This window comes from Centroberyx affinis, unplaced genomic scaffold, assembly GCF_046629955.1.
Source record: "Centroberyx affinis isolate AG114_WGS23_722 - 3 ecotype Tasmania unplaced genomic scaffold, CSIRO-AGI_Caff_v1 ptg002083l_1, whole genome shotgun sequence".
Classification (NCBI taxonomy): Eukaryota; Metazoa; Chordata; class Actinopteri; order Beryciformes; family Berycidae; genus Centroberyx; species Centroberyx affinis.
This window is the reverse complement of record NW_027280410.1, coordinates 109114-129609: the sequence shown is the minus strand read 5'-3', so window position 1 is coordinate 129609 and position 20496 is coordinate 109114. Positions and strand designations below refer to the sequence as shown.

At 45.0% G+C, this 20496-nt stretch overlaps 1 protein-coding gene across 1 annotated transcript in view; it reads left to right on the top strand.

Moving 5' to 3' along the window:
- Nucleotides 1-15358, top strand: part of otud7a (OTU deubiquitinase 7A) — a 42711-nt gene extending 27353 nt beyond the window's left edge. Inside the window, exons 7-13 of the mRNA XM_071531455.1 lie at nt 2692-2819; nt 3330-3442; nt 5176-5303; nt 5398-5547; nt 11802-11916; nt 12603-12687; nt 13154-15358. Of these exons, the coding sequence (XP_071387556.1) occupies nt 2692-2819; nt 3330-3442; nt 5176-5303; nt 5398-5547; nt 11802-11916; nt 12603-12687; nt 13154-14728 (2294 nt within the window). The 3' untranslated portion in view covers nt 14729-15358. The remainder of the gene's footprint in view (nt 1-2691; nt 2820-3329; nt 3443-5175; nt 5304-5397; nt 5548-11801; nt 11917-12602; nt 12688-13153) is intronic.
- The last annotated feature ends 5138 nt before the right edge of the window (nt 15359-20496 follow it).

The window sequence follows — 20496 nt, the reverse complement described above, 5'->3', positions numbered from 1 at the left end:
CACCATTCAGACCCATGTAATGGACCTCCCAATCGTCTGTTTGTTCCTGATTCTCTTTGTTCCAGGGTGCTCCAGTGGGCTCACTCCTCCAATCTGGCCTGTCACCCTGGCACTCGTCGAACCTTGGCTCTCTTACAGCAGCGTTTCTGGTGACCCTCCATGCGGGATGATGCCCAGTCGTTTGTTTCCGCCTGTCCCACTTGTGCTCAGAATAAGACGTCCCGGCAGCCTTCCTCTGGTCTCCTTCAGCCTCTTCCGCTTCCTCACTGACCCTGCTCCCACATATCCCTTGACTTTGTCACTAGACTACCTCCCTCAAATGGTAACACCACCATTCTCACTATAGTTGATCGCTTCTCCAAGTATGCCCATTTTGTTGCACTGCCCAAACTGCCCACAGCCAAGGGTACTGCTCAGCTGGTCATACAACATGTTTTCCATCATCATGGTCTCCCTAAAGACATTGTTTCAGATCGTGGTCCTCAGTTCATCTCCCAATTCTGGAAAGCATTCTGTCAACTCATTGGTGCCACTGCTAGCCTTTCCTCTGGATTCCACCCCCAGACCAACGGCCAGACAGAGAGAGCCAACCAGGACCTGGAAACTTCCCTGCGATGTCTGGTCTCCTCCAATCCTACTGCTTGGAGCAGTAAGTTGCTCTGGGTAGAATATGCCCACAACACTCTTCCGTCATCATCTACAGGTCTGTCACCTTTTCAGTGCTCCCATGGTTTTCAGCCACCTCTATTCCCAGTACAAGAAAGAGAAGTTTTTGTTCCATCTGCTCAAGCCTTCGTCCGTCAGGAAAGCCCACTCTGTACTGCTCCACTCTTCTGCCAGGTATAAGCGCCAAGCTGATCGTCACCACATCCCTGCGCCTAGATACTTTCCCGGTCAGAGAGTTTGGTTGTCTACTCGTGATGTTCCTCTACCAGCCTGATCTCCACCTGCACACCTGATTCCATTCTTCTCATCCGTCTACACACCTGGGGCCGTATTCACAAAATATCTTAAAGCTAAAAGTAGCACCCAACTTGCTGATTTAGGAGAAACTCCTAAAAATAATGTCCGTGTCAGTCCTTATTTTAGGACTCCTAAATTTTTGGTCGAAGAGTATTTCACAAAGCGTTTTAGCGCTAAAACCAGCTCCTAAATCTGTGAAAAGTTAGGGGTAGTCAAGAGGACTCCTAAGTCACTAAGACCAAATCACAAACAATCCTAAAATGGCTGCTGTCGGCAATCCGCCTCGTAATCGGGTCAACATTTTAGAAACATTTAATGACACTGAGCTTTTAAAAAGGTATTGCCTTAATCGCGAGGGTATTATGATCATAGAGCTAGTCAGGGATGCAGTCACTTCACCAACAAACAGAAACAACCCAATAACACCGGAGATCAAGGTTGTGACAACTCTACGCTACTTGGCCACAGGGAAAATGCAGCTATGATTACATGATTATGAATTATAGATTACATGTTAATATAATCTGCGATGACGTGTATAGCAAGGTTCATTTATGTATAAATACATTTATGCTCATATTTGTATAGGCTGAATACATTGAATGATAGAGAATAAAACATTGTGTTTCTAGCATAGTTGAAAAGAATTGGTCTAATGTCCTATTACCTGTGGCAGTTGTTTGTCGCTTGAATTCTGCAATCTCTGCCCTTGCCTGAGACTGCAAAGAATACCAGCGCTTTTCACACTCATCGGTCATTCTGGACAGAAGTGGGAAAGCCGCATTCATTTGCAAGCATATTTTCCCACGCTTCTTTTTAGATTTTTGAAGTTATCCCAACTCCAAATTTTTTTCTTCCTCTCATGCACAAGTTGGGCAAGAAGTAAAAGCTGTTCTTGCGTCCAGTTTGGTTTTCGTTTTCTTTTGCACAATGTAGCGTCACACGTCTTACTATCAGCCATGATTATTCTAGTCTGATAATTAAAAGGCTGCTTATCGATCGAAATCAGTGACACCTAGCCTACATTTTTATTTTAAAACCTTTATTTGAATATGGCAACATGATACCTCCTACAGTATTTCTATGATGAATTCACTGACAGAGACCCATCTCCTATCAGCCAATCACTGTTTCATGAAACACGACATCATCCATAGCAACGAGGTCAACCCCGCCCTTTCTCTTAGCTTAAGATTTCTCCCCATTCCTTAGTAAAAGTTGGTCTCAGCAGCTTCGTGAATAGGTTTTAAGAGGAAACTCTTAGCTAGGAACTTTTAGTGCTATTTGGGAGTCCTCCTAGTGGTAAGATCAAATGTTTTGTGAATACGGCCCCTGATCCTCATCACTCCCCTACATACCTGTCGCCCCAGTTACTCAGTGCTTGCAATTCGAGTCTGTCTCGTGTACTTAGTTGTTATCTGTTGTTGCCAGTATAGTAAGTTTATATGCCTCTCTGTATCCTGTACCTGTCTGCCTGCTTTCTGGAATAAATCAGCATTGTTCACTCCTACTACCTGTCTCCACTTCTGCTCTTGGGTCCTGGTTGATTGCCTGACACTTATGTATGTTGGAGCAGTTGAGAATTGAGTTTTAGCCCATGTGTGCCTCTGACAAGCGTGTTCATGTCTTAAATATGTGCTATGGCATGACTATGATGTTATTGTGCCTTTTTGGTCGCATACATCCTCTATCCTAACATGCACTAATGATTGTATGTGTGTGTGTCAGGGATGTGGGGCTTCCATGACAGAGACCTGATGTTGAGGAAGTCCCTGTACACCATGATGAAGAGCGGAGCTGAGAGAGCGGCTCTGAAGAGGAGGTGGAGATGGCAGCAGACCCAGCAGAACAAGGAGGTCAGGAGAGCATCCATCTTCCCACGCTGCACCTTCTAAATGCATCACTTCCACTCTTTCGCTAATGACACATTATTAAATCCATATGAGCAGCAAGGGACCAGCCCCTTCTAGCCTCTGGTAATAAGTGTTGATTTTAGCTTCCTGGGTCCCATATTTGGATTAATGCCGCAAGGAAAAGCTGCTCATTTTATTCATCTATTTCTTTCTTTGATGCCTACATTGGTAGCAGTGTTAACACTGTCAAATCCTCTGCATTATCTCCCCCTTCTCTTGATATCCATAGATTAAAGTATTTACCATCTATTAGAAAAGATTGCCAAAGATGGGTCAGGCAAAGAACTAGCCTGTATGTATTTAAAAGTGCCTACATGTGTGGGTGTACAGAGCTTCAGGAAACAACCTTGTAGATGGAAGTACAGAAGTGGAATAATAATAGGCATTATGTGGGTGAGCATGAGCACGTGCTTACCAGAATTTCCATTTTCCTATATGTGTGTGTGTGTACAGTCAGGGCTGGTGTACACTGAGGAGGAGTGGGAGAGAGAGTGGAATGAGCTACTGAAGTTGGCCTCCAGTGAACCACGCACTCACCTCACTAAGAACGGCAACACCAGTGGAGGGTAAGCTATTCAATACACACACACACACACACACACACACACACACGTATCTCTTTTCCCAAGACACAACACACATTACATTACTTTAACCAGAATCCAGCAAGGTTTACTCAGTAATCATTGTATATGATAAACAGAGGGAAACAGAGCAGCAAAAGGCAAAATGTGCAACATCAAGTCATCATTAAGTCGCTGCTCAGAGATCAGAGAGCACTATTGGTTTCTTGCTGCCCCAGTGATACCCCCAGGGTATCACTGTGATCAATGTCCTCAGACTGGCTGCCTGCTCGCCCTCTCACCCCACATCACACCACCCTGCATTACAAACCTCACTATAGGCCAGTCCGCATTAAAACACAACAGAAGGCTTTAGAATAAAAAAAAAAAGAAAACCCTGACCTTTTCACTGAGATGGATTTGTCAGGGAAACCCATTGCTCTCACTTGCACTGCAGTTCTCTCAAATTGTTTCCTTGATTTAATAGCATAGTTGCAGCTCACATGTGACACTCTGCCATCTACTGGTTATCTTCAGTATTCATCATTTCTGGTGTGACAGTCAACCCCGAGCAGCGGAGCAGAGTTACTTTCAGCTGGAGCAGGTGATGCGATTTGTGCTCACCCCTGTTGCATAAACAAGTGAGTGAGTGGGTTTATCTCAGGCCAGAGAAGCAGGTTGGAAACTAACTCTGGTTTCCTCCTCCTACACACAGAAACCTTGTGGTTTTCTCTGTTTCCATTTCCACTGAAATAAACATACAGTACACACGCTTGCTCACACATAAGCTGATTGATATGGTGAAACAAAAAAAACAAAACAATAATGAACAGAGAAGATGACAGTCAACTGAGCACTGCAGTCAAAGGTCTAAAACAGAATGGAAAAACTTATTAAACTACTTGCTGTGGGTTGAAATGTCATGCAGTCTCAGTAGGTTTTTGTGACTGGCCAAACAATTACCATTCTTATAGAATGTTGACTGCAAAGTGAAATGTGCAATTTCTATTGCCAAACCTCATTACACAACAGACAAAGACTGTTCCTTTGTGGTTTTGGGTGACAGCAGCAGCTGAAAATAACACATCAGTTTGACATTGTTGATTTATAGTAATTCACAGCGTATTCACAGTATCGATTTTTCCAATACCACCATCTCTATCATTGAAAACATCCCATTAAAGAGTATAATTTACTGATTTAGTCTGGTGGTTTTAACCTCTCATTGAGTTTGACTGTAATACAGTAATCAGGTTAGGGATGTTTGATGGTCCTAGTGTGCGATGAGCCCCTAAATAGGATGAGTGGGATTCACATATTAAGAGGCTCTTCATTAGAGTGAATTTGGCAGCGTGGCTGTTTGTGCAGTTGACAACTTAATTGTTGCACATCCCCGGGTCCCCTGATGGTTGCTCTCTCTCTCTCTCTCTCTCTCTCTCTCTCTCTCTCTCTCTCTCTCTCTCTCTCTCTCTCTCTCTCTCCTCTCTCTCTCTCTCTCTCTCTCTCATGTATGAGCAGATGGGACTTTGTACGTTGTAGTCTTTACTGTTAAAGTTAGCCTGAGGGCAATGCTGAAAACGGATCCAAGTTGATCAGATCCAATTACACAGCAACATGATTGACAGATACTATTATTATTCTGGGTTTCTGTAGATGTGATCCCGTAGTCACTACCTGTTCTCATTGTATCCCATGATCCCAGCTCCAGTACAGCGTTGTGTGTTGTTTTCCTGCAGGGTGGATAACTCCGAGGACCCGGTCTACGAGAGTCTGGAGGAGTTCCATGTGTTTGTGCTGGCCCACGTGTTGCGCAGGCCGATTGTAGTGGTGGCTGACACTATGCTCAGAGACTCAGGAGGAGAAGGTAGTCTGCATGTTGTCTCACTCGTCGTCTACATGCATGGGATCTCACAAGCAGTTGGATTGAGATTAAAGATGCTGTTCTGCCCAAATTCCAGCATTTGCTCCCATCCCATTTGGAGGGCTGTATCTGCCTCTGGAGGTCCCTCCGAGCCGCTGCCATTGCTCCCCCCTGGTCTTGGCCTATGACCAGGCTCACTTCTCCGCCCTGGTGTCCATGGAGCAGAGAGACCAGCAGCGTGAGCAAGGTAAACAACGGTCCATCATCACAGAGCCCAGAACACACATAGTCACATACAGTCTTGATAGAGAAAGCTGATGAGATCTGCACCAAATTCTTGGGATTTCCTGACCAGCTCTTAAAAATCCACAATATCACAGTCTCGTAATGTGCAATGGTCAGGCAGTTTCACTCTTTGCTTTTAAGTTAGTGGGTAGATTGAAAGAGAGAGAGGGAGAGTGGTCTGCCTGTCCTTCTAGAGGTGAATAATGTATGAGACAGCCGTCTAATTACCTGTGATCCATTATTAAAACAGGCCAGCAGACAGCAGGAACCAGGGAGTGGCCAAGAGAGAGAGAAAGTGGACAGCGGGACTCTTCTCCTTAGTTTCTGAACATTGACCAAGCCTGGTTGTTTTGTGTACAGTTACTCTCTCTGAAATGCCACTGTAGGTTAAATGTGGCTCGCTACAGTTGGTGTCTAGCTGTTTTTTATGCATTTGCCTCTTCCGTAAGAGTTTGTTTTATGGTGCTTTGTAGAGCATATTGATTTTGTTTTATGCTATGGAGAGCGCGTGTTGATTTTTTCTTGTGTTGATTCACTTTTAAAGCCCCTATGTGTACAACATTTACCTCAATATTATCATTCTGAAATTAATTTTGATAGCATAGTATAATGGCTGTAGAAAAATCAGACCATCGCGGGGAAAATTGGTTTATTCTAGGTGTTGCTTTCTGTTATGTTTATTCTGTGTCTCTGGGTCGGGTACGATATGAGGGAAATGTGCAGGTCGGACTTATGGCACAAAGGAGAAGTCTCAACCGAAACAGGAAGAGGATTGCCTCACTCTACTTGTTTGTAGCATTGAAGTATTATAATATAGGCGAACAAATACACAACAACTAAGCATGCTGTCCAGTCCCACAACACCTAACTAGGTGTGCAGCATTAACTGTTGCTGTAGTTTAAGTTATTACAGTCCTGAAATAATCAGGATAACCACATTATTCACCATGTATTGTCAAGAAGAATGGATCCACTCTACTATGCTCTACTATACAGCTATGCTCTGGTTAGCTGTCTTTCAGTATCATTGTAGCCTGTTAGCGAAAAAGTTTCATTGGCATTTAATTTAAATGGCAACGAATTTATATAAATTCCATATCTGTTTGGCTTGCTCAATATAGTTGTAACTAAAATATTTGCGAGAAAAAATATCTTTTGTCACACATAGATTAGCCACCACAGTTACAAACACACATTGTAATACAAACATTGAACGAGTAACATCACTCAATACATGCTGAGAGAGCGCTATTTCATTAGCGTTGGGCAAACTTAAATTCCAAACCAGATACTGATGATGTAGTTGTAATTTTTTTTAAAATGTTGTTACACATATCCTAGATTAGTGTGGCTAGTCAGTATAGCACAGACTTTATTTTTGGTGTTTCTTGCAAATCCCATTCGTATTTTCCATAGGGGTTTTGGATTACAACCTGTATGGCAAAAAAATGCAAACATTACTGCCTACAAAATTACATCAGACAGATTCAGTTCTCCATTTCACATCACCTCTTCTGTTTATGTCTTCTCTCTGCAGTCTGCAGAAGGGGGAAGTTTCAAATTCTACTGGTTGTTGCTTTAATACTTGCCTATTCAGATTCTAACTTTCCCATTCGAGATGCATTGCCCATGCTCGAGGTCAGAGTAATCCTCACAAGGAGTTCCTTTAAGTAACAAATAGAGTGGATCTCCTTGACAACCAGCCTCAGTAGTCACAGCACTCCTCTGTATCTGCCTCAGTGGGTGGAACACACTTGTCATTTGCGTGGGCAGCTAGCCAACTCTCTCTCTCTCTCTCACTCTCTCTCTCTCTCTTTCTCTCTCGCTCTCTCTCTCTCTCTCTCCCTCTCTCTCTCGCTCTCTCTCTCTCTCGCTCTCTCGCTCACATACACAGACACATTTACACACACTCTTTCTCTCTCTTCTCTCATTTGCTTTTCTTGGTGTGTGTGTCTATGTAAGGTCCTATTCTCGGCCTATAGACACCAACCTAGTTATTAAGGCAGGGTATGACCGCTGCAGTCTCAACAACACAGCAGACTAGCAGACAGACATGATTACTAACCTGCCGTTCCCGCCCTGAAGTCATTCTCCATAAAGCCAGCAGCACATCAAAGCCAAACTACACCATAGCCCGTAATTGTTCAGCGCTCCCACTTTTATTAGGGTGTTTTACCATGGCGGAGGGAATTCTCCTTTTGTCCAGCAGATGGTGCTTATATCCAAAGAACCCACAGTGGCTCGATCACAAACTCGGTGCATGACCGCACTTAGTCATTCTGGTACAAGGTGTCCTCTGATCGGATCAGAGTGCATTTTGTCTGCAGTCACTCTGCAGAATGTTATCAAAACACATATGCTTAGCTCAGTGCATTTATATATCATGTGATGAATGATATTACCTAGCAACACACAAAACTGTCTGCTGTTCTGTTTCTCTGCATTCCCATGGAGGTAAGAGGTGTAGTTTTCTGCACAATGTTCAAAATGAATGACATTGCCTTTTTGGATTATTCCCATATTCCTGGGTTACTGAACAGTATGATGTTGCCATATTGGCGACATCAGTAACCTTGACACTGTTCTGGTACAGATTTGCCTTGCCTCCTCTGAACAGGTGCCAGACAGACAGATAGGCAGAGGTTCGGACAGACAGACAGACAGGCCTGATCTGCCACAGCCAATTAGGGCAGAGTTGCCCCAGCCAGCCCCACGGCCCTCACCACATCACCACATATGGGCAGGGTCCCGGGCTACCGGGGCCCCAACAAACCAACCCTCTCTCCTCCCGTCCGCAAGAGGAGACAGACTCCTTTCACAGGCCGGCCACTGTGTGGGTGTCTCAGGTGGAGGGTCGCTCTCAGTTTCCCCCCAGCCAGTGAAGAGCAGCAGAGGCGCTGCTGGCCTGTGTGTGTTCAGGTGCCAGAGGCCGGGTTAGAATACTGGCTCTTTCTTCAGCTCTGTCTGTGGAAGATTATAGTAGAGTCCCTCCCAGTAACCTGAGTCTAAATCACACTGACACATCACGCCACTGCCCCTTTTATGGCCTGCTTGCATGGCTGCTGGGGCTGCATTCATGGTGGCTGGTGGATGGTGAGAAACCAACTAGGGAGGGGTGACCAGAGTCAGGGGTTACTGCAAAGGATGAGGACTTTCTTTTATTTCTGTTTTTTTTTCTTTTTGAACACATTAGTTCCCAAAAGAGCAGTTAAGTGTTTTTTGAACCCAGTGTATGTTTTCTATCAGCCAACTGCTGCTCACCTACTGTGTGATAATGACTGGCTCCTCAGTAGCCGCCACTGGCCATGCCTGTTATCGGCTTGTTTTTGCTCCTGTGGTTAAGCGACTTGTGAGTGGAGCTGGACCTTCGGAAAACTCTGGAGCTATTTCAAGCTCTGGTCCCAGTATCAAAAGACGTCCAGGTTTTCTTTGGCATCCTGTGATCAACCCTCTAACCCCCATTTCAATGAAGTAAATGGTCGTCTTTTACACAAAGACCACCTACATAACAGTGTGGTATAGCCATCCTGCTCTGGCTAGGTTTCACTGCTCTGTCTATTAAAGACATCCAATGTCTTACTCACCACGCAGTCAACATAATTATATCAATATGTTAATGAGATATAAAACTTTTTTGTTGTTGTTTTATGTGTTACTTCAAATGTGATGCACTTGTAATTACCACCATGTTTCTGCTGTTAAAATATGTGTGGCAAAAAACACAAGGCTTGTTTATATGCATGACTGCTGTTTACTGTGGTGAATTGAGCCCTTTAAATCTGCAGCTGTGCAGAGTGGCCAAAGTCAGGAATTCAAATTTGTGCATATTCCAGACAGTACAAATTGTTCTTGAATAGCAGTACAGAGGAAACCTTGACTCGGTGTGGTTGCTGTCAACAAAGTTTGTGATGGGTGACTTTGTCCTCTAAAGGGAGTAAACTAAAGAGAATCAATAACCTTCTGTTTTCATATAATAAGGCACGGTACACTTGAAATACCCACTTTACACATGCAAAAAAAAAAACATATGCAAGATATTTATGTCCAGTCAGGTCCTGTAAATAAATAAATAGAAATGTTTATTCACCTCGTTTACAACAGCTGTTTCCTCACAGGTTACACCCAAGCTTCCTGCCCCTCTCTGTCTGCATCCCCCTAATTCAAAGATGCACACTGAGCGATACGAGCTAGCAGCTATGTTGCTGAGTACACAGCTCGCATTCCACGGAGGGCTATGATGTCATCCGTGCATATGCTATGGGAATCGGTCGTTCAAGGACAGCAGAACAAGGCTGCCAACAGGGATAGTAAATACATTACAGCACACTTTAGTCCCCCAGAGCTCAATTGGCAGTGTTAGACGTTGGAACTGGACCAGGCCCAAACGGGAACAACAGCGCACACAGCACTTCGGAATGGCGAGAAGGGAGGACAGCTGCATCGTGGGAGCCGGGACGCAACCCCGCAGACCTCCGCTGCCCGCTGCATGACCTGAGTGGGAACTGAGTGGGAGCTGGTTTTGCGTCGCCTGTGTCTCTTCGTGTGTTCGTGCATATGATCGCATTTGTTTTTTTTTAAATGTTCTTAGCAAGATACTTCTTTAAGGAGACGTCCCACTCCACCCATTTTTCCCCAGATTTCAGCACTGCCATGCCAATATTTCCATGTGTCTCTGGCAGCCCAGCCTGACTCTGTAGCCAGGCTTGCTAACGTGTTACCAGTGATACCTTTTTTAGATAGTTGGTGTGAAGTGCTTTTTAATTTACAGGTATGACGCAAAGGCAACCTTGAGATCTGATGACAAATTTCCAGACAAGCTCAATCCCTCAACGGTGCTATTAGTGATATATTTGCTCTGCTGATGGAATTTGTTTGCCAAGCGTCTAGTGGCGTCAGATAGAAGTGATCATATCAACAGAGAGGGCAGACTAGTCTGGGTGTGGCTGCACCGTTTTTCTGTGGGGGGAAAAAAGAAGGCATCATCATCACTATTTTTGACTCCCACTCAACACGCACAATACACACCACACACACACACAAGCAAACAGAGACACAAGAGAGTGTGAATGAAGATTTGACTTGCAGTTTCATCAGTGACACAGGAGGGGCCGTTGCTGCTGGTGTATCTCTCTCTATGAAGCCTGCAGAGCAGAGCGGCCTATTGGCAGTGAAAGGATTGATGAGGCAGGGAGGAGACTGTATGTTCCATCTGGGACTGACAGTGAAGGCTGGAATGTCCTGGGCCTGAGCAGCCTGTTTCCCTCTGCTGTCATGTGGACAACAGCCCCCACACTAGGTAGCCTGAGGAGAGCTGTCAGGTGGGCCAGAGGGTCCAGCAGTCCTCCTTACACTCTGATTGAAACACACACACAAACACGTACACACTCACGCTGTGCACACACACGCACGCCTCCCACGAGAGGAAACCCGGGTGGGTGTCTGTTTTATGTTCTGTGTCCCGTGATTAGTGTTGAAAACCTCTTCTCGCAGCAGAGAAGCAGATCGTATCAGCGGAGGATGAATGAAATTATTTCAGTGCCTCTGCTCAGATGCTGTACTGCTGCCTACGGTTGCACAATATTACTCGAACAAATCATCACATCACAGCTCTGATCATAGGTGAGAGAACCACTCAGTTCCTCTGAAGCGGTAGTGTCGTCATGCCAAACTCCCACCACTTCTGTTTCTAGTATTGGTGCGTACATACCTTAGCGTACAAAGCTTTTCCAAGCCCTTGCTTGCAGACTGGGTCACCAGACTTTCCCTTTATGTGACAAGAGTATGTAAAAATGTGGAAAGACTGGCTGCAGTAGGCTAGACAGGCTTGTACAGTAGCACCAGTCAAGCAGGACAGGCACCAGGCCTGTGTTATGGGAGAAGCAACCAATTTAAAGGTTTTAAGAGTCATGGCTGAATGAGGCCCCTCGCTGTCTGGATGAGTCAGTATGGCTATTTATATGTGGAGAGTCAGTATGAGTGACACTCATTGGTCATGGTCACTTCTCTGCGTAGATGATGCTGGATAGAATACACCTACAGTATATTTTACCCTCATAATATGTTGGGAGCCATCTGGGATAAGTAACACGTGGCATTATTCTAGTGTCGGAGATAAAGTGACACCATGTTGGCCTTGTGAGCATGGGCAGTATGTACTGTAGTGTCCCTTGGTAAAGCGAGACCAGACTAACGTGCTAATAATCTTATCTCTTCCAGCTGTTATCCCTCTGACCGACTCGGAGCACAAGCTGCTGGCACTCCATTTCGCTGTGGATCCTGGGAGGGACTGGGAGTGGGGGAGGGACGACAACGACAACGCCAAGCTAGCCAAGTAAGACCTACAGTATATCACAGGGAGTGGATATACTGCATGACACAGAGATAGAGGCGCTGTCTGCCAAAGTAGTCCCATAAAGAGTGAGAAAGTGCCAGGTCCAGGCCATGGGTGCTCTCTCCGTCTATACACAGGGCTCTTGTGGGGGATTTAGCTCTGCTTATGGGCTCCAGGCTCTCAGGTCACTTCAAAGAGTGAGCAGAGAACAAATTGTGAGTCATGTCAGTCATCTATAGGGTTTCCCAGGAATGGGCTTGCTAAAGCAGAAACACCCTCACTGGATTGGCCCCATAGTTTAAGAATGAGTTTATGTAAGGTTTTCTGTGTCACATTCCTGCCAGGCAGGGGGTTAGCTTATCCTTTAACAGGCTGCAGTATGAACAATCCACATATGAAGCTTTGTGAACCCAAACTATAGATAAACACAATGAAATACAATCCTCAACACACTTCACACCATGCCTGCATAGTTGTTAATTAGGGGTTCCACTTTGTGGAAATGGGCGAACGCAGGGGGGGGTTTATGCAGTGTTTTTCAAATTTCTGTAATTAACTAATTCAATTTTTGTTAGTTCAGTAAATCATCAAACAATGTCATGAGGATTTCGTTAAAAGAGTTGTCAGATGTGAAGTGTGGTCATAACACTACTTGTTGTTAACCATGGCTGCATATTATCCTGCAGTCTCATCCTGTCTCTGGAGGCCAAACTCAATCTGCTGCACAACTACATGAATGTAACTTGGATCCGAATTCCATCTGAAACAAGGGTAACTTTTTTGGCATGTGTCGTGTTTGTCATGGTTAATTTAGCTCAGTACAGATACTCCATTCCAGATGGTCTTGAAATCATGCGATCCTATCAGTTTTGTTTTATTGTCAATGTCAGGATGCAATTTTACAGTCAGTAACTCACAAAATCATTTATGAATGCTGATTAAGAAACATAGTTAAAGCAGAGTTTGTTTGCATCAGTCTGAACTATACTGTGAATCCATGAAGGCTCTCTGTTGATAAAGTATTGAATTGTCCATTCCACCAAGAGGTTGTGAAAATGTCACAAAGAAATTATTGTTTGTACAGTGCTCTCTGTTATGTTTCTCACTGTGTGTGTGTGTGTGTGTGTGTGTGTGTGTGTGTGTGTGTGTGTGTGTGATGTGTGTGTGTGTGTGTGTGTGTGTGTGTGGGTGTGTGTGGGTGTGTGTGTGTGTGTGTGCGTGTGCGTGTGCGCTGTAGGCTCCCCTGGCTCAGCCAGAGTCTCCCACAGCCTCTGCAGGTGAGGATGTCCAGTCTCTAGCTGAGTCCATGGACTCTGACCGCGAGTCTGTCGGCAGCAACTCCAATGTCAACACCGGCAAGCCCAGCAAGGAGAAGGACAAAGACAAGCAGCGCAAGGACAAAGACAAGAACCGGGCAGATTCTGTGGCCAACAAGCTAGGAAGCTTCAGCAAAACCCTGGGAATCAAGCTGAAGAAGAATATGGGGGGTCTGGGTGGCCTTGTGCATGGCAAAATGAACAAATCCAATTCTGGCTCAGGTCGTACCGGGGAGAACGGAGGGGAGAAGGTGAAGAAGAAGGAGTCTAAGACCACCAAGGGAAGCAAGGAGGAGTCAGGCCAGTCAGCCAGCTCCACCTCTTCTGAGAAGGCCACTAGCCCCTCCCCTACAGACAGAGACAGACCCTCTAGCTCCTCCCCCACTGAGAGACAGGACAGTGCAGGGAGAGTCTCGGGGGACAAAACCCTTGACAACTGGAAATACAGCACTGATGTCAAACTCAGCCTCAACATCCTGCGGGCTGCCATGCAGGGGGAGCGCAAGTTCATTTTTGCAGGCCTCCTCCTCACCAGCCATCGGCATCAGTTCCACGAGGAAATGATCAGCTACTACCTGACCAGCGCCCAGGAGCGCTTCAGCCAGGAGCAGGAGCAGAAGAGGAAGGAGGCCGAGAAGAAGCCCCCTGCCCCTACTGAGGTGGCTGTGAAGAAGCCTGAGCATGAGAGTGTCTTCCAGAGGGAGAGGTCCGACAGCTCGCCCGCAGAGAGCTGCTCTCCAGTCCTGCCCCACCACACCCACACCTACAACCACAGCCACAACTCACAACCTCCACTGTCCCACAAGATGCAGGGCAGGAGCAGCCCCACTCCTGCAGCCCCCCTTGTCTCCATCCCCATCCCACCTCTCACCCCACCACTAGCCTCCCACCACGCCTCTCACCCAGCCCCAGCCCCTGCGCCTTACTCCTCCCCCAGTATTGGTGCTAAGAGACCCGGGCCCATCCCCGTGTCTGCCCACTACAGCCATACACCGCCCATCCAGAGGCACAGCGTGATTCACTTACGAGATGTCAACGTGCAATCCTCCAACTTCCAGGACGACCCCTACAAGCCAGTGGTGGGCAGCCTAAAGACATGCGCCACCTATCCCCAGCAGAACCGCACACTCTCATCGCAGAGTTACAGCCCTGCTCGCTTGTCGGGGGTCCGCACTGTTAACACCATAGAGCCCCTCTCCTACAACATGCCCAGCGAACACAAGTCCCACACCTACACCAATGGATTCGATGCGGGAGACATTCAGGACTGCCTGGAGTTTGCTGACGAGGACCCCTCGGCTCACACCTGGCTCAACCAAGACAAAACCAAAGGGCGGAGCTCTGGAGGCCCTTTGTACTGCTTTCAGCAGCGCCGCTGCAAGAGGGAGAACTGCTCCTTCTATGGCAGGCCAGAGACAGACAACTACTGCTCCTACTGTTACAGAGAGGAGCTGAAACGCAGGGAGCGGGAGAACAAAGTGCACAGGCCTGCATAGCCACCACCGCCACTTCAGCCACTTGTCAGCTGGTCCAACCTAAGGCCACAGGAGACTGAGGAAACAACAACACCATCTGCACTCTGCATTTAGCATAACATAATGGCATACATTTTCCTACTCTGTTGAAGAATGCTCTTCTTGTATCCCTGTTGCCCCGCCCTTGTTAGTAAAGAGTACTACTTTATGATGGGGGAAGCAGAACTTGAAACAGTGAGCAGCTTTGGCCAGATATTGTGCTATTTTTGTGTTTTCTGTCTCATTGAATTTAGTCTTTTACTTGTTTTAGAGTAAAAGTCTGTCCTGTGCTGTATTTTCTGTATGTAAGGGAAAGTCCTGTATTTTTCAGAGTACAAAAGAGCTGTGTCTCATCTGGAGGGAACATTTTGGCTATTTTAATCAGTTTGAATGCAATACTTCTGCTTAGTTCTTCGAAATGTGTTTGTGGAAAAATTGTAGTTGTTTTGCGATCAAAAGAAATACAACGGGAGGTAAATACTAAACTTATAAGCAATAATTTGGTGATTTTTGCTACACCCTCTCCCAATTTTGTCTATGCACCAATGATAGTTACTGTAGGTTAACTGTGTCTTGTACATTGTAAAGGATTGTCACAGTGTGCTTTTGTAAAAGAATTTCAAATCCAGGAATAAAAATGAACAAAACTTATGGATTATAATGTTGGATTAGGATCTAATGTAAAGATATCTCATTTGTAAAATATACCTTTGTTCTTACCATGGTGCAAGGGTCTGGTGTGTCAAAATTTGACTCAAAATGTTGTGTAAGATATCACAAACTTATGACCTTAGTCAAACTCCTAAATATCACAAGCACTGCCAAACTGACTTCTTTAAAAAAAAGTTACCATCAGCAGTTTTAAATTGCGAAATGTACATTATGTGCCAAACACTGAATAATATGCATGGGATGAATTGGTTCTCAGATATGCAGTGTTTATGGTGTGTTTCTCTGAGTCGCCTGTTAACTACCCTGTCGGTAACTGTGTTAGGTGAGAAGAATTGTGGGTTGTGAAAGCAGGCTGATGCCTATCTGTCTGAAGTGTAATTACGTGTCTCTGCCCCACACACAACACTGTGTGCAATCATGCTATTAGCACTATGTGGTGACCTACAGTATAGATGTGTCACCGGTCCAACGTGAGATTGTCTGTTCTTCTTACATATCTAGAGGCCATTTAAAAGAAGCACCTGCTGCTAAGAGCACCTCAAGCCTTTTGTGATCATCAGTGCTTTAACCAATCAGTGGGTTTCAAACCACGGGCCTCCAAGTGCTTTCTGCTCATTCAACATGACTACTGTAAAGACGCAGTGTTTGTGTTGCTGTTTGTTCTGGTGATGCTTGGATAATATACCACGCTGTCCTTAACTGAGTGTGTCCTGGCCAAGGATGTCCACTGCTTCCTCGGTTTGCTTCTGTCTTTCTACACTGCAGTGTTCCTCCTCCTTGTTTCTATATGTGACCAGTTCATGGACTCTCACCATGTTAGGACTGTAAGATATGATTTTGTATTCCTTTGAGAGTTTTACACTACTTTAAATTATTAATTTGCACATTAGGTACAAATGTAAATATGAAAAAAAAAATAGTTTATTGTTACAAATATGATGTGTCTGTGTCATTTTTTATGTATGGAGGTGTAATAATGAGAAATCTAGAGGATATAATTTGAATGGTCAGTCTGAAGAAATTTTAACCAATATTGTAGTGCAGAGGGTTTTAGAAGGGTGACATTTTGAAAGAGTTTTTATAACTTGCTATTTTATATTAATTGATGGAACCAATTAAATCGCATTGGTTTGTTTTGAGACTCTCATGCACTACAATAAACATCTTTTTTTCTTGTCTATACAATGTTATATTCCTTTCACATTTCTGGTTAGGCCTAAAAGCAGTTCAGAATGAGTTGAAAGTACTAATCAACTAATCAACACTGAATTTGCTTGTGGTCTTTTAAACACACACTGAAGAGTATCACTTTAACTGTCCCAGTTTTTGCTGGCAGTTGCTGCAACAGGCGCTCATACTTAACCAACATCCATAAGAAGCCATCCAAATTTTTAGAATAGGGAAGTTACCATGGTTATTATGATGGTCAGAATGAATGGAAAAGGTAATTAATCTTGAGTTCTACTTTTAGAATAAGGCAAAGAAAATGGAACGAAAGGAAAATTCCCACCAAAATCGGCCTGAGGTTACAGAGTTGAGATTGTTATGAGTCAACTGCCAAGTAGGGCAGCATTCCAGAGCCGCGTTCCTCCAGAGACCGGCGACAGGATTGCTAATACACAGGGAAACTGGCCTCCAAAAAGCAACATGACATCTGCAAGTGCGTTAATGTCAACTACACTCTCTGTCCCAGTGTTGTTGAAATCTAGTGAGGGCTTGTTGGCTGTGAGTGTGGCATACATCAAACGCCACATATCGAACGCCACATCAAAAGAATTCAGAAGATTCAGAAGGTGTATCCAAAGAGAGGTGTGATAATTTCATGTCATCAATGTCATCGTAGGTGTGGATGACTTTAATTGTGGCTTAATCCCCAAAACAGGGAGCAGCCTATGAGGAAAGACCAGTAAGACAGCCTGCAGTGTGTTTCATCCTAGCTTATGAAAAAGTTGTTGCCAAAGGCTTCCAGTCCACATATCACAACTGTCAGTGGAAAACACTGTATATCCAAAAGTTTTTAGAAATTCTGAAAAACAGGCTTATTTTTAGATTGACGGCCATGCATTTTTGAAATTATACAATGGGTTATGAAAGGGTTTCATAAGCCCAAGGTTCATAAGATTTTCTCAACCCATAAAGCCCCATGGCATGGAATTTCTCAATTCAAGAAAGGCAGGTGTTCACCTAACAATTGTGGTGTGTTTGCTGAGAGTCCTTTCATTTTGAAAGGCTGAGCAGAAAAACGCTGCAGTAGGCTGACAGTGTGCGCCATAGTGCAGTGTGTGTGTGTGTGTGTGAGCCTAGAAACAGACTGACAAATCAATCCCTGCACTGTCTGTCAGGATTCTCAAATGACCTAATTTAGCGCTTATATGTATGAACCTCTAATGCACCACAAACCTTGGGGTCTGTGGTGCTTTTCAATAAAAAAATCTGGGTCATTGCAGTTAGTTATGGATCTCTCAAAGAATAGAAAGTAAGAATGGAAATGAGGGATGAAGTTTGCTTTTTAAAGTTTCCACAGTTCATATGACTAGCAGGCTAGTGCATCCTGAGTTGGTGGAGTGAGAGAGAGGAGAAGGTTGCTCTGTGGGCAGCAGCCTGTTGTGTGTGGGACGAACTGCATGCCTCTGAGCGGAGTCTCGTGACTGGGCTGGTAGAGAGAGAAATGTGGGTTAGAGTCAATTCTCCAATTGTTTCCCCATGCTCCAGGTCATGGCTGTGGACTGTGGCTGCTAATCATATGGAATGATTTGTTAACTTTTGAAGAATTGACATTCAGGATGAATTACATTGTCAAATCCCCATGTGATGAATAATGTTAGTCACACGTTTGCATGTGAGGGTCTCGCTCCTTAGCAGTGTATCCCAACCCCTTGTATCCTCCCTATTCCATAACAAGTGTTGAATGAGACAGAGAGCATTGTCTTCCCATTTCTTTGGATCCCCTTTTCTTAGAATTTCCTTTGAATTTGCATGAGGGCCCTCCCTGCTGTTCAAAGCAACAAAGAGCTCTATCAGGCGTACAGCAGTCTTTTGGCAGGCCTCTCATCCTCTCAAAGAGGAGAGAGCACAGACTCCATGTTGCCAAATGCATTGAAGTCATTTCTAAACCAAGGCGCTTATTAAAAAACACAAGAATAATTCTAAACTGCCTCATATTTCCCTTTCAGACGCATCTGTCTCCTTTCTCACATAATCAAAACTCATTAGAGGCCTTAACACAACAGAATAGTTCATAAATATTGATTATTTTATGGTAAGCAGTTGTCTCATTAAGATACTGAAATTAAAACATGGAACAATTATGCATTTGCATGTGTATTAATTGAATATCTTAGATCCTCTTTGCACTGTATTCACCAAATCCGTCTTAGTTATCAGCTACACTGTATGTTACTGACAGTATTTACAGTAGGTTTTAAGCAGGGTTCCTGTCTTTGATGCCTCTGCTGCAGTGAGCGGTAATGCCAAACTCCCCCCCACCTCCCATAGCTAAGCCTTGTTCTCAGCCAGTGCCAGCCTCCAATATCTGAGCTCATCCCACCCCCTCCACAGGAGCGAGCGCCAGCCCCGCCATGCACTGCACTCAGGAGTGGGTGGCATCACATGGCCCTTCAGCCTGCCTTCTGGGGTTGGCATGGTGGAAGAGGGAGGTATACACATGGGCCTCTGTGTGAATAGGACCGCTGCTGCTACTGACCCCCTTCTCTCTTTCTGTGGCTTAATTCCACTGTGAGTCAATCTCAAGCCAGCGATGCCCACACACCGAGCGCAGACCCTTTCGAGCCCACAGAGTCTCCCACGCAGAGCTGGAGTGCGTCTGGGTGCGCCACTCAGCGCTGGGTAATACCAGCCGCCCCCACACCTCATCCTCCTCTAGCTCCATCTCTCTTACACACATACTCTCTCTTACACGATACTATGCATCCAAAATACTCCTCATTAAGCTTCTCATCAGACTGCAAATAGGTGCATCTGCTTACAGAATTTTACGTAGAGAAAAGGTACTCGGAAGTTGGTAAACCAAAGAAAAAGCTGTAAATGAAGAGATTCAGTCAAACTGAAACCTCCTCTTCCTCCTCCTCCTCCCCCACATCCTATCTGTTGAGTGGAGAGAGAGATACCAGCAGAGATGTGTTTTCACTCCGAGCTCGTATAACTCTCTATGTTTTGCCCTTGGCATCTGCAGCACTATAACTCACTACGGAGGAGAAAATGTGTCATCCCGAGAATAAAGGCGTGTGATTGAAAGACATGTAACCCAGGGAGAATATCTGCTTACCCAACACACCCAGCAGAACCCGAGAACCTTCCTGTAATGTGGCGTGATATGTGTGAGTTAGCACAATCAGTGATCTGTAATGGGACTCTAGATAACTGTTGCATGCTCTGTGGGTCAATGTTCAATCCAAGAGAAGACTTGAATATTTAGGAGCTGAATTTTCCTTGACAACAGCTCCCTGGCAACATTCAAAGCTGACGATAACACAAATTATTACTTTAATATTTAATAGACACATAAATATGCACATAAAAAGTCACAATACAGAAGTGGCTCATGTTGCCACACATAAACGTGAAAAAGCAGAACTGGAACACACTGTAATTCATTGAATGCACTGTGTGCTCTGGCTGAGATGGCACACAGAGTTGTGCGGAGGTGCCAGGGGTGGCAGCTTGTCTGTTGCTGTGGCATGGTGTGCCGGTGGCTCCAACCTGCCTGGAGACAGGAGGTGTACAGATTGAGCAGGGAGCACACCAGGCTCCTCGTCAAGAATTTTAATGCCCTCTTTCTCTTCCTTCCTGTTTCACTCCACATTGGGTGATTCACTGTAAGCGGGAAAGACCGTGCCTGTGATCTCCGTTGGCGTTGGTGGGCACACTCAGCCGGAGAAAGGGATTAAGGCACGTTGGCAGAGACTGTGCAGTAAATTCAGATGGACTGAGAATACCGACTTTCCGGGTATCATACTGGGTTCCAATATTTTTAAACATGATTTGAATTGTACCATGCACAGTGGGAAGGTGCAGTTTGTATTGAATCAGGCATTCTCGCCAAATCACTGGGTCTATAA